The sequence below is a fragment of the Cervus canadensis genome, chromosome 20 (assembly GCF_019320065.1).
Source record: "Cervus canadensis isolate Bull #8, Minnesota chromosome 20, ASM1932006v1, whole genome shotgun sequence".
Lineage (NCBI taxonomy): Eukaryota > Metazoa > Chordata > Mammalia > Artiodactyla > Cervidae > Cervus > Cervus canadensis.
The window spans coordinates 13,885,783-13,907,689 of record NC_057405.1 but is presented as its reverse complement, the minus strand read 5'-3'; the positions used below and the strand labels follow the sequence as shown (position 1 = coordinate 13,907,689).

Genomic DNA, 21,907 nt, shown 5'->3' with positions numbered 1-21,907 from the left:
TTCCTCTACTCGTTTCTCCTCAGTACAGAATTGGGTCATTGGTCCAAAGTTATCTAAACCTTAAAAAGTGTATAATGGAAAGCACTTTCATTAAAGTTCCCTAATTGTGTCTGCAAGGAACTTATCATGTCAACTTCGTTTAATCCTTCATTTGTTAAACAAAATCCACACTTCAAATGGCACTAAGAGCAATTCTTTCACATGGTGTCCTACAAAGTAAGTTAATGAGAAGCAAAACAACTTCAGTGACGATAAACGCATATCATCATTTATTTAATGTTTAAGCTCTTGCACTAGATTCTTACAAGCTGGTGAACACTGACAAATTATTTCTCCCACAGAACTATAACCACTTGTTCCCGGACAGTATAAATATATGGTTGAGCTAACGTTAATACACATCACCATTTTATCAATTACATAATAAAACAAATTGTCAAGTATCCAAATATTAAGTTACACAGCTCAAAAGGTATATAAAATATTAAATGTCTGCTCAATTCATTAGCAGAAACCCACTTTTTTTTTTCCGAGAGGCTGGGAATCACACTTCAAACAAAACTAAGTCGGTAAACAACTTCAGTAAGTATGAAAAAAAATTACAAGAATTTCAGAAATTTTGATTAAGAATTATTTTAGTTACAGTAACAAAGTATTTCTACCTTTTAAAAAAATATTTACTAAATTAAAGCGCATATTCTACATGTTCTGCACAAGACAAAGGCAACATTTTACTAAAAATACTTAATAGCCCCCTCCCATTCTTTTTTCAGGCCCTCCCTGTAAGTTGCACCCCAAAGTGCAAACATTAAAATGAACTGTAAGGCTTTTGTCTGGAGACATTAAAGACATGTGCTTCTGTACAATGTAGATTTTCAAAATGGAGGCCTTCTACAACATAAAATGAGATTTATAGAAAGATATTAAATAATCACTGTAAGACTTGGTTAATTAAAAAGGGAGCAAATCTGATGCATACTGGTATGAATGTGGGAGATGTAAACATATTGTGAGCAAACAAACCTCATAGGCCCTACTATGTTTGAAATGATGCAAGGAATAAACCACATAAGGTCCAGAGTGTTCATAGTTCCTGGGATTTGTTCTATATGATACTAAAAATATACAAGTATTGTGCTGGGTATTTTGGCACCTAGTCTTTCTAAATTTCTTACGTATTGGTAAGATTCTGGCATGGAAACAGATTTAATGACATGACTCGATACTGCATGATTTCAGGAAAGGTCAACTGGTACAAATTATAAGCACATATTAATGCTGAACAGCAAGAATTCTTTACTAGTATTCAAATAGGTTGATCATAACCTGAACAGAGACTGCAATTCTGCCAGGCCTGTGGCCTGGTAAAACTGCTTTTCAACACTCCTATGGAAGCTTCATCAGACTTATTCACCAAGTCAACTGGGCTATCTGCTATGTATGACAAATTCCATCGTGTCTCAGGTTCCACTTCCAAGCAATGGCATCATGCACCCTGGTTTTACTGAACGCAACAGTTGTTTCTATGCCCATTGGAGTCTTTGAAGCGCAGCCGCATTTTAGGACGATACTTCTCCAAATACAAAAGTTGCTTGCTGTTAAAAGCTCCTCGTCGCTTTCTAGAGGAAAACAAAGGAAGTAATTAAAGCAAAGTCCTTGAGCATATTAACATTTACTGTTCCATAGAAGGCAATTATCACCTTTTTTGTAGCAATTTACCTTCTGATTATTAAATTGTGACTTAATGGAGAAACATGGACTGGCAACATGTGTAAAGGGGAAAAGAGCTGTAAAAAGTTAATTTGCTAAATGTTTGGGGTGGTGGTGATTAAAATAGTCAAAACTTAAGAATCCATTCATATAAAGTCCAAGAAAAGGCAAAACTAGTTTACTGTAATAGGCGGCTGAAAGAGATTGCCTCTGGTGGCTGCGAAGGTGACTACAAAGAGCATGAGGGCATTTTCTAGAATCACCAAAATATTCTCTACACTGCATTGAGTAGCTATTTTATTTGGCTGTTATGGTCAATTCATCTATCTCTGAGATCTATGCATTTTACTCTATATAAATTACACCTCAATAAAAAGGCAAATAAACCACCTCATCAAGAATTTAAAGTAAATCAGTAATTCACAGATTACTGGATTAGAATTTTTATAATATGAACATCTATATGAACGGGAAAGGTATTTCCTGGTGTTAATACTATCTCAAGAATGAACAAAATGGCCAAATAGGCTCTTAGAAACAAATTGCTCTCATAGTATTAATATATTTAAATTCATCAACATTCAATGAGGAAATAGAAAGTGCAAATGAAAAGAACTTATTAAATACATACTGTCTTATGAACTGTACTGCATCTTCATATTTCATTCCACCTTCAATTAATGCTAGGGCAACAAGCACTGGAGCTCTAGGAAGAATTTTTGATATATTATTTTTCAAAGTCAAATCCTGGAAAATTCAATACTCCAAACATTCCCCAATCCAAAGCCACTATTTATTTATGCCACACTTCCTTTTAGTATTTATAGAAAACGTTGGACATTAATAAAATATCACTTTCACATCAAATCCAGGTTTTCATCTATAACCAAAAAGAAAACTAGTAACTATATAAACTAACACAAATAAGTCTAGAAATTAAAACTTACATTACTGGAGAGCAGTATCTTGATAAATGCTGACAATATTTTCTTAAGTTCCTAGCAGTGAAAAATACTTTCCACTTAAAGATCTTCTAGAAAAATTTGCTTTGTTTCATGATCAATTAGACTGAGACACAGCTGCATGCCCACCTCTGCAGGGCCATGTTGTTTCATTTCACCCTCCTCCACTAGGACTTTCTGGGGGCAGCAGGGGCCGAGGGCATTGGTAATAATATGGACACATGTATTTTGGCACTACTGGGTAATGAGTTCCTACTGCATCAGGATGCAAAAATATACCACATTCAATGCAAAACCATCTTAGTGATTTTCCCAGTAAGCTTGGACAGTGACTGTAGGTACAGCTTAGAACACATAATTAAGCAATTCTGCCCACAGAAGCAAGTATAAATTTTAGCAATAGCACTCGTCAGTTTCAAATGTACTGGAATAGTTACTCTGTTACACTCACCTATTTTCAGTAAGCCAACAAAGCAAATTGATTCACAAACTCGTGAGTGTCTTTACAGGAGTCAAAAATGAAGCTTTCACTGAGAATTAAGATTGACATCATTAAATGAGTTTAAGAAATTCTCTTACCTGCCAAGGCCTGCAACACAATGAACAGCAATACAACAACCAGGGTCTTCACGAAACTTAATCTTCACAAGACTTAACCAATCATCAACAATTTGGTTAGATGGTGGTGCGCCATCATCAAAAGGCCAATCCTAAGACAAAAGAATATACATTTTAGATTTTTAATATAAATACCACATTAATAATTCTAAAATTCTAATACCGAAATGTTTCCAAAAGCATTTTATCTTTAATAAGTGCTTCTTTATGAAACCCCACAGTCAATGAAATGCAAATAAATGCTGAATCTTTACGAAAATCTTTTATTACTTCAAATCTCTGGTCAGCTTTCACCTTTATTTGGAAACTAAGACTATAATTTTATAACAACTTAAACTTGCAGCATGGTACTATAGACACAGAGGAACCATTAAACACTTACGAGAACATGGATGCCTTCTTTCTCCACAAGAGTAGTGTCATAAGTTGCTTCACATACTCTTACGATTGTGGTAACTCCATACTTCTTAAGTTCCTGGATAAAAACATGGAAACAGCAAAGGGTTTATATAAATGTTATTCTTTTGTTTTGTTCTTATTTTTAATGGGCTCTAGAGGATGGGATGGTAAAATAATCATATTATTCTTGCTCACAGTTTGTCATTTTGATCATCTCTCTAATAGGTATTGTTGGTTAATAGAAAATCATATATGTTTAAAAGAGAAGCAGTCTTTTGCTTTAAATGACTATACTGAAATAGTACTGAACAGGAATGTTAAACCACATATTTTTAATAAATTTTAAGTTAAAAAAAGTCCATGACCCTTCATATACTGAAGTTGTTTACAGTCATGGCAACACTGGCTGGCTGAGGCACTGACAAGAGGATCAGAAGCCACTGAGGAACCAAAGGAATCACTTATGACAAAGTCATCTGACTTCACATATATTAATTCTTTAAACTTCTTCTCATTTGCAGCATATAGTGTATAGTTTAGAGCCTTAAAAATATATTTAAAGAATCTAAAATCTCAAAAATGCAGTGTTAAACCTCCCACCATTTAAGATTACAGGTGTTAAAACTCAATGTATTATTACTAATTATAACACTTGGCATTTAAAAAATACATAGATGATAATAAAAATTAAAAGTACTTCTATGATCTGGGAGGTCTATTTTTTATTTCTGATTATCTATAGATATTTATAAAATAAAATGCATATATGCATACAAATGAATTATTCAGCATTACAATCCTTTCTGTCATTCAAAGAGGTTAAGCAGTGAGACAGTTTTGACTATCTAGCAACCACCAGAAACAGAATTAAATCAGTAGCTGAAAATTGTATCCTAAGCATCAAAAGAGGGCCAAGACATAAACTAACTTTGGTTTATAGTTGTCAGCCATTATGCTTAGAAAACGTAAAAAACACACAAAGTGGGCCTCCTTCCAACAACTTTATAAGCAACAGCCACAGGTAACAGTCCACATATAAATTTAAATTAAGAAAACTGTGAGGCATGAAGAATTAGATATTAACTTATAAACCTAATCTATTTCAAGTACATGGCCTTCTCAAAAACGTATAAAATTCACCTCTAACCTAGAGAAGACTGATATTTCTGGGAGTTGAAGCTATAGTCATCGACCACCTCACAATTTTCAAAATACTGCTATATAAAAGCTCCACTATTAAACTACAATCAGTTTAAGCTATTAAAAAGCATCAAAACTTACCTCTATAAATTTGCTTAACGTTGCATTAGTTGGGTTGTGTGTAATAAGAAATCTCATGTTCCTGTACGTAACTTCCACAGGAGCTGGGCGGTTCATTCGAGCCATGTTAATTTAGTTAAAAAACACTCAATAGGGATATGAAAGAATTTAAAAAATTGAATACAGAAATGATGCAAAGAAACGCAGTCAACTTCAATATACTCCACTTGAAATTCTCAGTGCTTTTAAGTATGAAGTTGGGAGTAATGAATGAATGAACCTCTTAACAAGAAGCAGCAATTCTTCAATCCAGTAATACTGAGGCAATAGAAAGGAAGTGCACTGAGGTTTACCCCATCCAGATCAGAACTCTTGTAAAAAAAATGCTCTGTGGATTTCAATTCAACTCTTCTGTGTCCAGGTTAACCAGTCTTACGGGGGCTTCTTGGTTGAGCAGTAATGAATTTCTGCAGTTCACTTGTCTGCATAGAGGTCGTGCTGTGCCTGGCAGTAATCTCCACTGCCCTTCAGAAACTCCATAAATGTGTGACCGAGAACACCACAGAACTGCTGTTTAAAAGAGAGAAAACACTGTTTTCAATTCAAAAGGAACATGTTATGTTTTTACAGTATTTAAGTGCATAGCTATCTTTTCAAATTCAGGCCCAAGCTAATTTTTTAACTTTCCCTTGAACCACAAAAATACAAGGGTGACTACAGATTAAGTCAATAAGCAAAGATTACTTTAAATTGAAATTACTGATCCAATACAAATACCGCTCAAAGAGTATCACTGTTACAGTTGGTGAATATCCCTTATATACATTCTTCTATTAACTACTCCTTGGCTATTTGCTTTACACTGTTATAAACTATTGTGCACAACTTTCTATATTGATTTTTCCAACTGCCAAAATATTTTTACATATTACAAAAATTCACTATATTGGTCAATACATTAAAAGAAAAGAAACTGGTTTTCAAAATGCTACCATATATACTGCCCCATTCATTCCTTCACAACCTATTAACTTAGTGTTTCCCTTTAACAGTTACCCCTCATCTGAGTCTCTGGAAGTTGAAATATAAGCACACTACATACACATACATAGAACTTCCATTTATAACTATAAAAATGATGTTCATAATTGCAATACTCTTGTATTTTAAAATTAAAATTTCACTAATCCCATCTTAAACTGAAATCCAATCCAAAGAAAAGTGTTGTTTAGTCACTAAATTGTGTCTGACTCTGCAGCCCCATTGACTAGTTCTTCAGGCTCCTCTCTCCATGTGATTTTACAGACAAGAATACCAGTGTGTGTTGCCACTTCCTGGGGTGGTAATCAAGGGGAACTGGTGTCAAGGGGAACTGGTCGTGGGGTGGTGTGAATTACCTTACATTTTGTCCCCAGGTCTCAAAAAGCAAGTTAACTGTTACCAATTATACTTTTCCCAAGTTCCCCTTAAAGACCTAAATGAATTTTATGCTAGCATCAAACATAATATGAATGTTCACAAGATATTTTCAGAATATATACAGGAAAAGCACTGATGTTGACATTAATCTTCTTCCAAGTGGTTTATAAGGAACTTGTGTGGTGGAAAGTAAACAGGACTGAAAAAATATTAGTAGCAGGTTAACAAGAGGACTAAGAGCCAGTCACTTCCTCAAACACTTTACAGGTATTCTCGGGGATAAATTACCTAATAAAATCTTTATACTACTTCCTTAGAATGAACAGTTTATTCTGGCACCTTTCCAATGACAGTGAATTAAAGTAATCTGCAAAGCTGTTAAGGTCAAGGGCTCTTATCTCAGTATTCTGATTTCCAAGTGCTACCCTCTTTCAATTGAAAGCTGTTTTATAGAGACAGTATTGCACACCACTGATTTCCATATTTAACAGCTAAAATTCCCGTTCCTGCTGAGTCTGGCCATATCTTTTCCAAGTAGGCTGTTTAAGGAGAAATCACAGAAAGAAATGGCAGCAATGTCTGCGCAGAAATTTGTCATATTGCAGAGTCAAAGCAATACATCTCTAACTATTTGACAAATGGTTAATTGGAGAGTTTGTGCCACAACTTTATATAATGCCCCTGGAATAATGCATGTATAAAATGCTGCTTACTCCTGAAAATGATCTAGCATTCTTGTCTTCAACTTTTTCACTGCCATCACACAAAAATTCATATAAAAAGGGTCACAGGATGGGAATTTCCTAGCGCTTCAAGTGGTTAGGACTACGCGCTCTCACTGTGCTGTGTGTTTAGCCGCTCTGTTGTGTCCGACTCTTTGCGACTCCACGGACCATTTGCCCGCCATGTTCCTCCATCCATGGGGATTCTCCAAGCAAAAACACCGGAGTGGGTTGCCATGCCCTCCACCTCCAGGGTAACTTCCCAACCCAGGTCTCCCACATTGCAGGCGGATTCTTTACAGTCCGAGCCACCAGGGAAGCCCGAAAATACTGGAGTGGGTAACCTATCCTTCTCCAGGGGATCTTCCCGACCCAAGAATCGAACCGAGGATACGCGTTGCAGGAGGATTCTTTACTAGCTGAGTTACCAGGGAAGCTCTGCGCTCTCACTGCCAAGGGTTCAACCCCTGATCGGGAAACTAAGATCCCACAAGGATCTCCTTAAAGCCAAAAAAAAGAAGGCTCATAATCTGAATCTCAAGAAATCAACGGTGCCAGACCACCGTGCAAACACCTTTGTACTCGTGTAATACTAGAGACTTCCACGGGCGGGAGCTCAACCTCATTATGGTCTGGTTGGCCACGGTACCACAAGACGACCAGAAGCAACAAGACGAGTTTCAAGAACAACCCGAAGGGCCCAGATTACAGCGCCGTGAGTCGCTCGAGGCCGGAGCGGAGCGTGCCAGCCGCTCCCAAGGCTCTAAGGCTGGCCGCTCCTCTCCGGCCGGCCCGCCCCGCTTCGGGGCGGCGACAAGCCCGGACTTGCTCCCGCCGCACGGGCGGGGCGGGCGGCTCACCTGGCGGGGCCGCGCGGCCTGGATCACGGGTCCGCGCCGCGCCTTCAGTCCGGCGCCGGCGCCGAGGCCATTTTGTCCGAGCGCCGGTCGCGGCCGCGGAGCGCAGGATGGCCGCACAGGCCGAGTCCCGCCGGCCCGCGCCGGAGTCCCGGCCCGGTCCGCGAGCGCCGCTTCGCCCGCCCGCCGGGTCCGGGGGCGCGCCCGCAGCACTGACGCGCAGCCCGCGCCCCGCCCGGGCCACGTCCCCGCTGCCGGGCCCCGCGGCAAACAAAGGGGCCTGGGGCGCCGACCGGCCCGCCGGACGTCAGGGCCGGCGGCAGTCACAAAGCGGCTTCTGTGCCGCCGGGCGCCCCGCCCGCCGCCGGGCCTCGGGCCGGGACGCGGGCGGGCGCCGGGCTGTTAACAAAGGCGGCGGCGCGGGGCGTGCGTACTCACAGGAATATGTCTACTCATTGAAGATTGTGGCCTAACCATACAGCCGGTCCCGAGGCGGAGGCGGCGGCGGGGCAGGGGCGGTGGCGGGCGTCGTGCGGCGGCGGCGGCTTCGCGGGCGGCGGCGGCACCGGAGTCGGCTCTGCAGTGAGCGGCCCGGGGAAGAGCGCGCAGCCTCGCCGCCCGCAGCCCAGGCAGCCAATGTGCGCGCCGCGGCGCCCTTGCGTCATATACGTGGCGTGACGTGCGCGCACCGGTGACCAATCGCAGCCAGGCTCCAGGCCGAGCGCCGGCGACAAGGGCGGAAGTCCGGTCCCGGGGACGTCACGGCGCGGCGGCGGCTACCGGCGTGAGCCGGTTGGTGAATGGTGGCGGCCGCTGGCGGAGCGCTGGCCGGCAGGGGTTGGGCGGAGAGGTCCGGGAAGGGCGCGGGAGGGAGACTGGGAGCTGGAGGGGAGGCCGGGAGCGGGAGGAGACGCTCAACCGCCTCACTAAAACCCCAGAGGGATGAGGACAGCCTCGTCACCGGAGCAGGCCTGAAGCTGGCCTCGGCTCAGCACGCAGTGCCCGCGGGGCCGGCACCGAGCCGCAGTCCCGGCCCGGGCTCCTTTTGCTGAGAGTCAGACCACAGTTCGCTCTGCCTGCGGTTTTCCCGGGCACCGCGCCCCGAGACCCCCATCGCGAGACAATGGTTCTGCTGGCTCCGCGGCCCTGACCGCGGGTGAGCCGGAGCGGGCGCTCTCGAGCAGGACAGGCGTGATTCAGCGAGCAACCCACAGGAGACTGGAGAATGCCTTGGATGCACATAAACGCTCCTGCTCCCCACAGGCTTCTTTAGTCGCGCGTTCACACGACGCATGCGGGCAACTGCTGTTGGCTCGAGCGTGGCATTTGGAAATCGCACGCGTCCTTTGTACCTCTGCTCATTTGACGTGTTGTCACGGATCATGAAAGGTTAGGCAGCGTTCTAAAAATCAACTTTCGGTTTGGTTAAGGATTGATATAATTGTTTGCGTCAAAGCTAAAGCTTTCCTTTTTGTTCGTTTTCAGAACTCTTTCACTCTCTTCCTAACTGAGACCCATTAAGAAGTAAAGCCTTGTCACCATTGTTCTATTACACAAGGGCAGCTCTGTCACTTATAATCTGAAAACTTTTTCCTCTGCTTTCTAGAAGTAAACCGGAGTTTTACCTGCTCCGAAGAACTTGGTTTTCTACTAACATTGAGGCCTTTTGTTTGCTGTTTTCATTGAGCGTAGATTGGAGCGATTTTAGGGATCACATTTTTTCTTAGTCAGTGTACAGACGCATTTTAGGATTTATTAGAGCGTCTACTTAGAAACTGTGCTTGCATAGTTATTCAACTTTTTAATAAACATATACTCTATAAATAAAGTAAGTGCTTTCAATAAAGAGATTTGGGTCAGGCAAGGTTTTAGAAGAACCAAAATCAAATTGTCTTCATTTTAAAGAAATTGCCTGCCTTGGAAACTTTTGACTCCATCTAAGTCAGGAAAAATCAAAGACCTTGAGGCAATAATGCCCTTTAGTTTCATAAAAATTTAAAACTTTTATATGGTAAAAGGCATTTGACAAATGTAAATTATTTAATGGCCCACTGAAAGTATTGGCGATGTATCATGGGCAGAGTTAACACCATAGTGATTAAAATACTTAAGCGACATTTCCAAGAGTGTGGTTAAAAAAACACGGTCAGTCGGCGACTCTCCATCCAAAAGTTTGTCCGCACAGTGACGCTACTTGGAAGAGTGAGAGCTTTTAAACAACTGAATTTGGTGGGATGATACATAAATTTAGCCAAGCAGAGCCAAATCAGTATTAACCAGTTTTCTTGTAGAACTTGTGATACAAGTTGAGCCTTGTGAGCCAGATCCTGTAATTAATTATCACAAGCAGTGCTGACACGAAATATCCAGTTAGCTGTTGCTCATCAAGCTCTAAAAGCTGGGCTCAGACTCACAAGTGGACTAATCAGCTTTGGGGGGGGATCAGTGAGTGTGTGGTCTTGGCCTCTCCTATGCGGTGCCATCTTGTTCTACTTGGAAAAGACACAGATGAGAAACTAGATGTTTTTGCCCTTAAGAAAAAAACAAAACTTGAAACAAGATATATTAATAAATGTGATCTTGCTCACCAGCTCACTGAGTTTTCTCAGAGTAGTCATGGGCCTGCCACTTTGGCAGCTGCCATGGTTATATGTGTCCTGTGGTGTTACGGTTCACTGCTAAGCATGTGCGCTATACTGAGCCCAGTAGTTTTAAGCTGCTGATTAAAACTACTTAGAGACCAGTGGTCCATCCTGTCATTGCTTAGGAGGCTCCTGTGGTCAGAGTACTTCTCACCTACCACTATAGATTTGCACTTGGAACATCAGCACCCGAACTTGTTAAAGCAGTGTTCAGACTGAGCGAACAGGCTTGCAAATAGTGGTCCAGACATCCAGAAGTAAGGTAATACCTCTGAAAAGGCAATGCTCCAGAAAGAAGCCCTAAGATGGAGGAGGACTTCTCCAGCTGAACAGAATGCCCATGTAGCAGTTACTAATACTTTTCTCAGCAAAACATGTGTCCTTGAACTCATCATGGTAGGTAGGACTTCTTTAGCATGTCTAAAATGCAAACGCCAACATTTGGGAGGTAAAGGAGACTATAAGAGCATTGAGGAAAAGCCTTATGGAAGATGAAACACTGCAAAAGACTACAAATGAGCAAAAACAAGAAGAAGAGCAGGGAGTTGTTTACAGGGTGGCAGATCTCCTGGAAAGGAATCATTGATTCCACTTATACCAGATATATAAAAATTGGAGGATTTCAACTCTTCTTTCTTCTTGGATTTATTAGGGCCTTGAATGGTAGATTGAGGCTGTAATGAAGTCTGATTTAAAAAAAAAAAAAGCAAGAGTATTGCCATTGCAATGATAGATCAAATGTGATGACAACAACCTAGAAAAATTACTATATTGAAAGGTATGATGTACCAAGTGTATTTAATAGAGGCAAATATCCCTGTGGATGTCTGGATACCAGTAAAGATGGCAGTCTTAAGTATATCCTCAAACTTAAAAGAAGTGTCCTAAAAGTTCAGGGATACAACCATGGCTCCTGTTAACATTGTAACAGTTTATTTTCTTTTTTTCTGTTATGGAACAGCCTGTTTTATATGTAAAATGAATCTTCTTGTGTGATTCGTTTTAAAAAATGTTAAAAATGGATAGTATACTTAAATTTCTGTGAACATATAATTTTCAGTGTGTGAATGTTGTTTAAAGCATGCTCTGTGTTAGAAAATGACAGTCTTCTTCCCCTAAGTTATTGACTTAAAGTTTTGTTGTCTTTTTAATAGCTATATATTTTGTGTGTTTATTATTTTTAATTGAGGTATGATTGACATATAACATTATATTAGCTTCAAGTATATGAAATGATTCAATATTTGTATTTCACAAAATAAGTCTCATATTTAAAGTATGATTTTTCTTGGGATGAGGATTTCAAGTCTTTTAAATATGCTAGATAAATAATAACCAAACAACAGTGATGCATCATGATTTCTATGCAATTTTTAGTCACAGAAATTTCCAGCAAGCAATTAAGCTTATTACAAGCCTTTCAAGTTCAAAGTCTGTATAGGCTAGTTCCTATACTTCGGCTATTATATTTTGACCCAGTCAGACATGGAAACTGTCAGGTGATTGCTAAAAATATAAATATGTTTAGATAAAAGAATCCTGCTGGATCAGAAATGAATGTTTTATTAAGTCATCAAGGCCAATCATTAGAGGTATTTTTTTCTCTGTAAAATTGACTTAAGGCAGTTTTCAAAAAACCTCTTAAAACTATTTTAAGAAATAGTTCTCTTTAGTAGATCTCTATTATGTCCATATTCTGCCCTTTTATGTCTAACTTTAATCAGCTTGAGTACAGACACTCAAGTTACTTAGGTAAGTCTTCAAATCAGATGAAACTGTTTTCACATTTGAAACCCTGCCTCTTAATGTAATGAATATTTACTCCTGTGGAGGTTCAGCATGCATATTCTGATGTGACAGATTAACAAAAAGAATATTTCTATTTCCCTACTGGAAGGAAGTGTTTCCTTGGGATACTGAATAAAGGACTTACTGTGAACCTATAACTCTTCATAGCATTTTCATACCGTGTCATTCTTATGACTGATTCACATACTGGTATCTGGACTAACCTAAGAAAATTCTTCTTATGTTTAGATCATTTGAGAATTTTTGGAAATCAGGAGGACCACAGTCTCCATGTAACTGTTTAGGACATGTTGAATTATGCCACAGTCTGAAGTGAGGCAAAAATAGCTTAGAAAAGGAGAATTTAATTTGGCCAGAGAAAAGGAATGGAGTGTAAATAAATTTTAAAGGTTTGTTATGCATGTTATGGCAAAATTGTCCCTTGACAGGCTTAATTTAAAGAGTTGGCATTTAGAGTGCAGATAATCCAGGCAGACAGTGACTCAAGCAGCATTACTAGGGTCAACCTTATGTAAGAAGGAAAGTTTCTTCTACTTAAGATAGTTATCGTGTAATGTATTTCTGGAGTCCTCTGACACATTAATACAGTAGATATCCAATTTATCTGGATATGATTAGGTTACTTTCCCTCCAGAAATCCTTTTGGGTATCCCATTCCCTGTCTTCCTAAATTTTCTATGCAGGCTTCTACTTTTTTCTCAGTCCCTTTAATGATGGTGTTCACTGGGTTTTTGTCCTTGGCTGCCTGGGGTTTTCACTGCATGCACCCTTACCCTCATAGCTTTGGCCTCCCTTCCTCCTCTTCACTTGTTAAAATGCCTAGCCTATGCCAGGCACTCTGCTATCTTATGATGGACAATATAAACATTATATCTACCTCCAATGGAATTTATATACAAATGAGGAAAGAGAAAAAAAGTTACTAAGTGAATAATATATACGGGTTGCCATTTCTTTGGGCTTCCTGGTAGCTCAGTCGGTAAAGAATCTGCCTGCAGTGTAGGAGACCTGAGTTTGACCCCTGGGTCGGGAAGGTCCCCTGGAGAAGGAAATAACTACCCACTCCAGTATCCTTGCCTGGAAAATCCCATGGACAGAGGAGCCTGATGGGCAGCAGTCCATGGGGTCGTGAAGAGTCGGCATGACTGAACGACTAACACTTTCACTTTCTCCAATATAAGACCAGTAAAAGTCTATTTTACTTTATCCTATGGTGCTGAACTTTGTAGGCACACTGACATGTTTCATAATTCACATGTCCATTTTCACTGGCAACTTTGTAAAGAGTAAATAATAAGCATAAAAGAAAGATCCTCAAATTATGCTTGGAGAAAGGCACTATTTCTGAATATTTCAGGGATATAGATATGTGGAAATGCCCAAAAGTTGTATATTTTAAGTATTCATAGAACGAAGTCCTGATAACTATATTAGAAAAGCTAAAATGTATTGTGCTCATTGTTTTCCAATCTGTGCTAGACACATTTGCATTTTTTCTTGAACTTAGAAAAAAATCAGGCTCTGAGATAAGAATTGGTTAAAAAAAATGAACATATAGTAGGTGATATCACTTGAGATATCTATATTTGACATATTTTTTCACAATGTCTGTTAGGAATTAACCAGTTTAATTAATGAAGAAAATACTTGGTAATATTAAATGAAAAAAGGGTACAAGTTATAATTGGTACAACTACAAAACTACAACATTGTAAAAATACAAGTTTAGAAATAAATGTCAGCAGTGTTACAACCACTTATTGTTGGGGGTGGGGAATAGCAAATGAACACTTAGCGGATTTAAGTCATAGCCAATATTCTTAATATTTTCTGAATCTCAGGGACTATTTTCAGAAAATGAATGTCTGAAATGTTATTTACGTGGAAGAAATCTGGAACATTTCATTATATGATGACTACTGAAGGGGGAACAAAAGTCAAAATATTTTAAAAAGATCTTAAAAAATAATGCCTCTGTCTCATATGCCAACAAGATGCATTGCTATTGTGAACATATGTGATACATGTATTAATAAATAGTCATTACAAAAAAAGAAAGAGAGGAAGGGACATTTGTGTGGCAATTTGAAACGGAGCTAGAATTTGTCCCAGAAGAGGTTGTTCTGATAGATCTGTAGCCTTGTTATAATCTCTGCAGTAGAGATGGAGGCACCAGGTTATCCTAATCTGACTCCAGTTGTCAAAATATAACAACCATCTTTTTCTGAATCCATGTTCCCAGGGAATTAATCCCATTATAATTTACTTTTAAGGTGAACTTATTTGCCATCACTTGTAGGAATATAATGTCCAACCAGTGAGAAAATCCCTGAGAATTTAAATAAAAAGAAATTTTCCATTTCCTTTTCCCTTTTTTGCTTAAAAAATTCTTTAGAAAATTGCACCAGAAACTCTGCCACAATGAGGGTGTCTATATACCATATCTGTGGTTATAAACCAAAAGATTACTTGTAAATGTATGATTGACATTTGGAAACATCTAGAACTTGAGTCAAAGGTAGTTTTTGTATTATGTAAGAAGTCAAATTGGAATGTGACTGTAAGCAGAAATTAAATCAGTTTTATTATATCCATCTGGAGGAAGATTATGAGAACTGAAGCAAGATGATAACCAGGTATATAGAACAGTAGAGCCTAAAGATTTGAGGGTTGTCAGTATTTATCCAACACTATCTAGGGAAGAGGCGCTAAATCTGTATACAGTGAACATGCTGGTTTGTGTTCTGGTCTATACGTTATCTTCTATGAGTTTGGTGAAAGGGAGTCACAAAATATGATTATGTAATAAGTTACTGAAATTCCATCCTCTTCTCATTCTCATGAATATTTCAAGAGAAATTGTTTTCTAGACCAATCCTACTCAAAGTTTGGTCGGTAATCTAGAACCAACCAACCTACACACTCTTTGTTGCTGGTCTGAGAAAAGATAAGTATAAAGATATTTAAAACTTTTATAGCAACTTGATAGGGTAACTTTATGTCTATTGAATTGAATTTTATAAATTAAGCTGGTACTTTTAAGTATTTGAAATTTTCATTTTTAATTCACTTATTAAGAAATACTGCTGAAAACTTTGGAAATTGATTATTTAATGAAAATAATTGCTATGGGTACCTTCCTTTAGTCTTTGATGCATGAGGCTGCTCCATGATCTCAGGTGCCCCAACCCCAAGACCACAGATCAGTACCAGTTCTGCACAGCAGGGCCAGTAACCAGGCTGCGCAGCAGGAGGCAATTGGCAGACAAGCAAGTGAAGCCTCGTCTGTATTTATAACCACTCTATATCATTCACATTACTGCCTGAACTCTGCATCCTGCTCAACAAAATCAATAAATGTATGCACTTGAATCATCCCCACACCACCACCACCCCTCTACTCTCTGGCAGAAAATTGCCTTCCATGGAATCAATCCCTGGTACCAAAATGATTGGTGACTGATACCTGACAATATTATTTATTCCTCGTCTGTCCATCCTGGGTTGCTGTCATCAAGAGGAAAGAAACCATTCATACTATTTCTCAGATTCCTTTAATAAGCTTTAAGAACTATGATTGTGGTTTTACAAATATATAAATATGTTTAGGGATATATGGGTCTGTGCCAGTCAGGACATCTTAGAGTTACTGCAGCACACTTCCATAGAGTTAAAAAGGAAACTGAAAATGTTATTAATATTTACAGCATCAGATGACAGCGAGGAAAAGTATGTCAACAACAAACTTACAGACTTATAGTCTTCGGGAAATGTATTCTTTAACCCAGATTAACTTTCTACTGCTATTTAAGCCCTTCTGCTTATATTTAGTATTCATTGTGTAAAGTAAGTTCACTATTTTTCACAAGTAATGATGGAAATGGAATTCTGTTGAATAGTTTTATGCACTGTTGCTTCCCCAAATAACTCTATACAAGTTCCTGATGTTTACATGTCATATGATCCTTTCAATTAATTTTAAATGGCTTCGAAAAGTTGTTACAGAGGAGTATTTATAGTTATAAGAAGTAATTAGCCTCCAATTAAAATGAGTAAATTAATAAAATATATTTTTCTTCATTAACATGTTATTTGTAGACCTGAATTGATTTTGATGAAATTCCACTGGTTAATTCCTCACTGATGGACATTGTGAATATCAATGATCAACGTCTCTTCTCTCCAGTGTTCTTGCCAATGAGAAAGGGAACAGAGGTGAGCAAAACCATCTAACCTCACATTGCCATAGAGTCTTACTATCTTGGATATGTCTTGTCCAAAGCCCATCATCCTGCTCTATGGACAGGCTTTGTGATAAACACTTTATGAGCATTATCTGACAACCTACTTGGCAGATGAGAAAACACATTCTTTATTTTTTTTTGAAACCCTCTTGTTTCATCTACCACTCTGGGGGATCCTGGTTTATCTCTCCCTGTCTTCCTAATTTCCAAGTGTTGATATGTTTAAGGATATTTATTATTTTTTCTCTGGTATACTCTTATACTCTACAGTCTCAGAGTCATTTAGAAGATTTCTTTGGTTTCAACTTCCAAACATTACCTGTGCTTCCAGTAGACTTCTGTCTTGAGTACCATATACATATTTTCATGGTATGAACTCCAAGTACCTCATAATTCATGGCCAAAGCTGAGTCAATAATCTCCCTTCCCTATGAGACAGTTGTTTTTGTTTTGTTGTCTTGATACCAGTGACTTTTGTCTCAGGCCATCAGATGCCCCAGCCAGAAACCTGGCAGTCATGCTAGCCTCCTTCCTTCTATTCACTTATAGTTCAGTTCAGTCGCTCAGTCGTGTCTGACTCTTTGCGACACCATGGACTGCAGCACACCAGGCTTCCCTGTCCATCACTAACTCCTGGAATGCATGTCCATCAAATCAGCCTATCCTACCATCTCATCCTCTGTTGTCCCCTTCTCGTCCTGCCTTCAATCTTTCCCAGCATCAGGGTCTTTTCCAAGGAATCAGTTCTTTGCATCTGATGAAGGTGGCCAAACTGTTGGGAGTTTCAGCTTCAGCATCAGACTTTCCAATGAATATTCAGGACTGATTTCCTTTAGGATTGACTGGTTTGATCTTGCAGTCTGTGAGTTTCTCAAGCGTCTTCTCCAACACCACAGTTAAAAGCATCAATTCTTCAGTGCTCAGGCTTCTTTATAATCCAACTCTTATATCTATATATGGCTACTGGAAAAGCCATACCTTTGACTAGACAGAACTTCGTCAGCAAAGTATTGTCTCTGGTTTTTAATATGCTGTCTAGGTTGGTCATAACTTTTCTCCCATGGAGTAGGTGTCTTTTAATTTCACGGCTACAGTCACCATCTGCAGTGATTTTGGAGCCCCCCAAAATAAAGTCAGCCACTGTTTCTACTATTTCCCCATCTATTTGCTATAGAGTGATGGGACCGGGTGCCAAGACCTTTGCTTTTTGAATGTTGAGCTTTAAGCCAACTTTTTCACTCTCCTCTTTCACTTTCATCAAGAGGTTCTTTAGCTCTTCTTTGCTTTCTGCCACAAAGGTGGTGGCATCTGCATATCTGAGGTTATGGATATTTCTCCCAGCAATCTTTATTCCAGCTTCTGCTTCATCCATCCTGGCATTTCGCATGATGTACTCTGCATATAAGTTAAATGAGCAGGGTGACAATATACAGCCTTGCTGTACTCCTTTGCCAATTCTGAACCAGTCTGTTGTTCCATGTCTGATTCTAACTGTTGCTTCTTTACATGTATACAGATTTCTCAGGAGGCAGGTAAGGTGTATTCCCATCTCTCGAATTTCCCGCAGTTTGTTGTGATCCACACAGTCAAAGGCTTTGGCATAATCAGTAAAGCAAAAGTAGATGTTTTTCTGGAATTCTCTTGCTTTTTCTATGATGCAATGGATGTTGGCAATTTGATCTCTGGTTCCTCTGCCTGTTCTAAATCCAGCTTGAACATCTGGAAGTGCACAGTTCATGTATTGTTAATGCCTGGTTTGGAGAATTTTGATCATTACTTTGCTAGCATGTGAGATGAGTGCAATTGTGAGGCAGTTTGAACATTCTTTGGCATTGCCCTTCTTTGGAACTGGAGTGATAACTAAACTTTTCCAGTTCTGTGGCCACTGCTGAGTTTTCCTAATTTGCTGGCATATTGAGTGCAGTACTTTCATAGAGTCATCTTTTAGAATTTGAAATAGCTTAACTGGAATTTTATCACCTCCACCAGCATTGTTGGTAGTGATGCTTCCTAAGGTCCACTTGACTGCCCATTCTAGCATGTCTGGCTCAAGGTGAGAGATCACACCATCATGATTATCTGGGTCATGAAGATCTTTTTTGTTTAGTTTTTCTATGTATTCTTGCCACCTCTTTTTAATATCATCTGTTCCTTTTAGGTCCATACCATTTCTGTCCTTTATTGTGCCCATCTTTGCATGAAATATTCCCTTGCTATCTCTAATTTTCTTTGAAGGTCTCTAGTCTTTCCCATCCTATTGTTTTCCTCTATTTCTTTGCATTGATCACTGAGGAAGGCTTTCTTATCCCTCCTTGCAATTCTTTGGAACTCTGCATTTAAGTGGGTATATCTTTCCTTTTATCCTTTGCCTTTAGCTTCTCTTTTTTCAGCTATTTTTAAGGCCTCCTCAGACAACCATTTTGCCTTTTTGCATTTCTTTTCTTGGGGATGGTTTTGATCATATCCTACTGTATGATGTCACGAACCTCTGTCCACAGTTCTTCAGGCATTCTGTCTATCAGATCTAATCACTCGAATCTGTCACTTCCACTGTATAATCATAAGGGATTTGATTTAGGTCATACCTGAATGGTCTAGTGGTTTTCCCTACTTTCTTCAATTTAAGTCTGAATTTGGCAATAAGGAGTTTATGATCTGAGCCACAGTCAGCTTCCAGTCTTGTTTTTGCTGACTGTATAGAGCTTTTCCATCTTTGGATGCAAAGAATATAATCAATCTGATTTTGGTATTGATCATCTGGTGATGTCCATGTGTAGAGTTGTTTTCTTGTGTTGTTGGAAGAGGGTGTTTGGTATGACCAGTGCGTTCTCCTGGCAAAACTCTTTTAGCCTTTTCCCTGCTTCATTCTGTACTCCAAAGCCAGATTTGTCTGTTACTCCAGGTGTCTCTTGACTTCCTACTTTTGCATTCTAGTCCCCTATGATGAAAAGGACATCATTTTTTGGTGTTGGTTTTAGAAGGTCTTGTAGGTCTTCATAGAGCCAATCAACTTCAGCTTCTTCAGCATTACTAGTTGGGGCAGAGACTTGGATTGCTGAAGGATTACTTCAATTATAATTGGCTGCCGATTTCTATAGCGTCTGTCTACTAAAAATCTCAGAAAGTGGTCCTCTCCCTCCACTTTTTACTGTCAAGCTTCCTTCATTTGTTCTCCCTTCCTTCATTCATCCCTTTAACAATTTATGCTAAGATGTACTGAAATAGCTTGATTCAATGACTGCTAGTCTTGTCTCCATCTGATCCATCCTGTATTTTTAAAAAATTCAATGTCTTTTTAAGAAAAGCTAATCTGATCTTGTCTTTCTCCTACTTAGAATTTTTCAGTGGCCCTCTATTAACTTATAGAGAAAGTCCAAATTAGCTGACACTTAAGACTCTCTAAATTATGCCTTTGACTTCCCAGTGCTACTTCCTTCTCTACTGTTCCTCTCTAGTCTTTGAAATAAATTGTGGTTTCCAAAATGTTTGCCATGCTTTCTCATGGCATGGTCTGCAGTTCCTTTTACCTGAAATGTTCTCTTTCCACGTCCCCTAAAACTCTACAATTAATTAGCTTATGAAGTTTTCCTGGTTGCATATCGATGTAGGTACCCCCTTCCCTGTGCTTCCACGGTATCTTGTGCATACCTCTATTGAAGCATTCATTGCATTATGATAGCCAATTTTGTAAACTCCATCTGTCTGTCTCATACCCCATGAAACTTTCCAAGGCAGAAGCTAGGTCCTATTAATTTCCCTGTGCCTAACACATTACTTGGCACATAATATTTAATAAACAATTCCATATTTTGTGGTATTGCTTCATGCTTGATTTAAAGATGTTTAGATGACATTGCTGGTGGTTGGGAGGACACAGAACCCAAAAAATAGGATCTAGCAGCAGATAATGAGGTTAGAATGTGAAATCAAGAAAGTCATGATAGCAGGCTGGCTTATCTTGGATAGTATCAAAGACAGATTGTTTACTATCTTTTTTGATTGTTATTGATATATTTGAGTATTTTTCCTAAAAGATTATTAATATCTTAGTTTTACATGACTGTTTAGAATAATCTTACTTTTTATTCCTTATAAAGAATAACAAGACAAAAGAACTCACAAGTAGTATCAGTGACTCAGAAATAAATTATTGAGTACAGATTCAGGAAATCAGTCCTGAAATCAGTCCTGAATATTCATTGGAAGGACTGATGGCTGAAACTCCAATACTTTCGAGTTTTGAAGAACTGATTCGAAGAACTGATTAGAAGAACTGACTCATTGTAAAAAACCTTGATGCTGGAAAAGATTAAAGGGAGGAGAAGGGGACGACAGAGGATGAGATGGTTGAATGGCATCACCGACTCGATGGACATGAGTTTGAGTAAGCTCCAGGAGTTGCTGATGAACAGTGAAGCCTGGCGTCCTGCAGTCCATGGCGTCACAGAGTCGGACACGACTGCGCAGCTGAACTGACTGAATTTGCACAGAGAATTCTAGACTTGACTTCCCCATTGGCGCCATCCTCCCTTTGGTGCACTGTAAGGCAGAGAGGAGTTATGGTCTGAGAAAAAACTTAACATGGCACCTAAAGCAAATTCTTTATAATAATTTTTAGTTGTTCTATTAGTGTGATTAAGATTTTAGATTTGCCAAAATGTGTACTTGAAGATGGGGTTAACTTTTTAAAAATTTAAGGAAAGTTTTCCTTTGTCTTGCCTATTTTACCAAAGGATGTTAATTAGTATTAAAGTTTGAAAAGAATGTGGCATGTGTTCTGTTGACTGGTGAGGAATTGCTACATATACTGAAGGTGCTGACGAATCATTGGTAATGATAGTTATTTAAGAACAGATTTTATAATATTTATAATAGTTTTCCTTAAATACTTTTTGAGAGGGGAAAATTCTGGCTACTGGACATGTAAGACTTCATTCAGAATGGCTAACATCTTGTGGTAGTTGTATCCTATTTAGGATTTTATCCTACAATCATGCACACAATTTATGATTATGAAATCATTAAACATGGCTCTTCAAGGTTTGCTTGTTTGTTTGTTTTAATTCTTGGATCCCTTGATTCTACGTAACAAAATGTTTCATTTTTATAGGGGCTTTTTATCTTTTCAAATCACTCTATGTGGCCCAGCCTGTCTGTCTCCCATGGTTATTGCATAAGGTTATTGTAAAGTGTTTTTATCTGTGTGCCTTTTTGAAGCAGCTGAGATTCAGAAGCTGTTAGAATGATGAGAGGCAGCAAATACAC

The 21,907-nt window shown here is 39.2% G+C and overlaps 1 protein-coding gene and 1 long non-coding RNA gene across 5 annotated transcripts; one reads left to right on the top strand and one right to left on the bottom strand.

The window, feature by feature from the left end:
* Positions 1-246: 246 nt before the first annotated feature.
* On the bottom strand, positions 247-8,587 carry PTP4A1 (protein tyrosine phosphatase 4A1). 4 transcript variants are annotated; one of them, XM_043439375.1, is made up of 6 exons: positions 8,386-8,587; positions 4,971-5,519; positions 3,673-3,765; positions 3,252-3,382; positions 2,342-2,416; positions 247-1,615 (listed from the first exon to the last, which is right to left on the bottom strand). In XM_043439375.1, exons 2-6 carry the CDS (start codon positions 5,073-5,075, stop codon positions 1,435-1,437), a joined length of 585 nt encoding a protein of 194 aa, XP_043295310.1. In that variant the 5' UTR covers positions 5,076-5,519; positions 8,386-8,587; the 3' UTR covers positions 247-1,434. The 4 variants fall into 4 exon arrangements, with proteins under 4 accessions (XP_043295310.1, XP_043295307.1, XP_043295309.1 ...); XM_043439372.1 differs by having other exon boundaries at positions 247-1,619; positions 8,386-8,584; XM_043439374.1 differs by having other exon boundaries at positions 247-1,619; positions 4,971-5,516; positions 8,386-8,584.
* Positions 8,588-8,723: 136 nt separating this feature from the next.
* LOC122422749 lies at positions 8,724-20,930 on the top strand. Its single transcript, XR_006263947.1, has 3 exons — positions 8,724-9,336; positions 16,497-16,613; positions 20,740-20,930. It is a non-coding gene; the product is annotated as an uncharacterized LOC122422749 (long non-coding RNA).
* Positions 20,931-21,907: the final 977 nt, after the last annotated feature.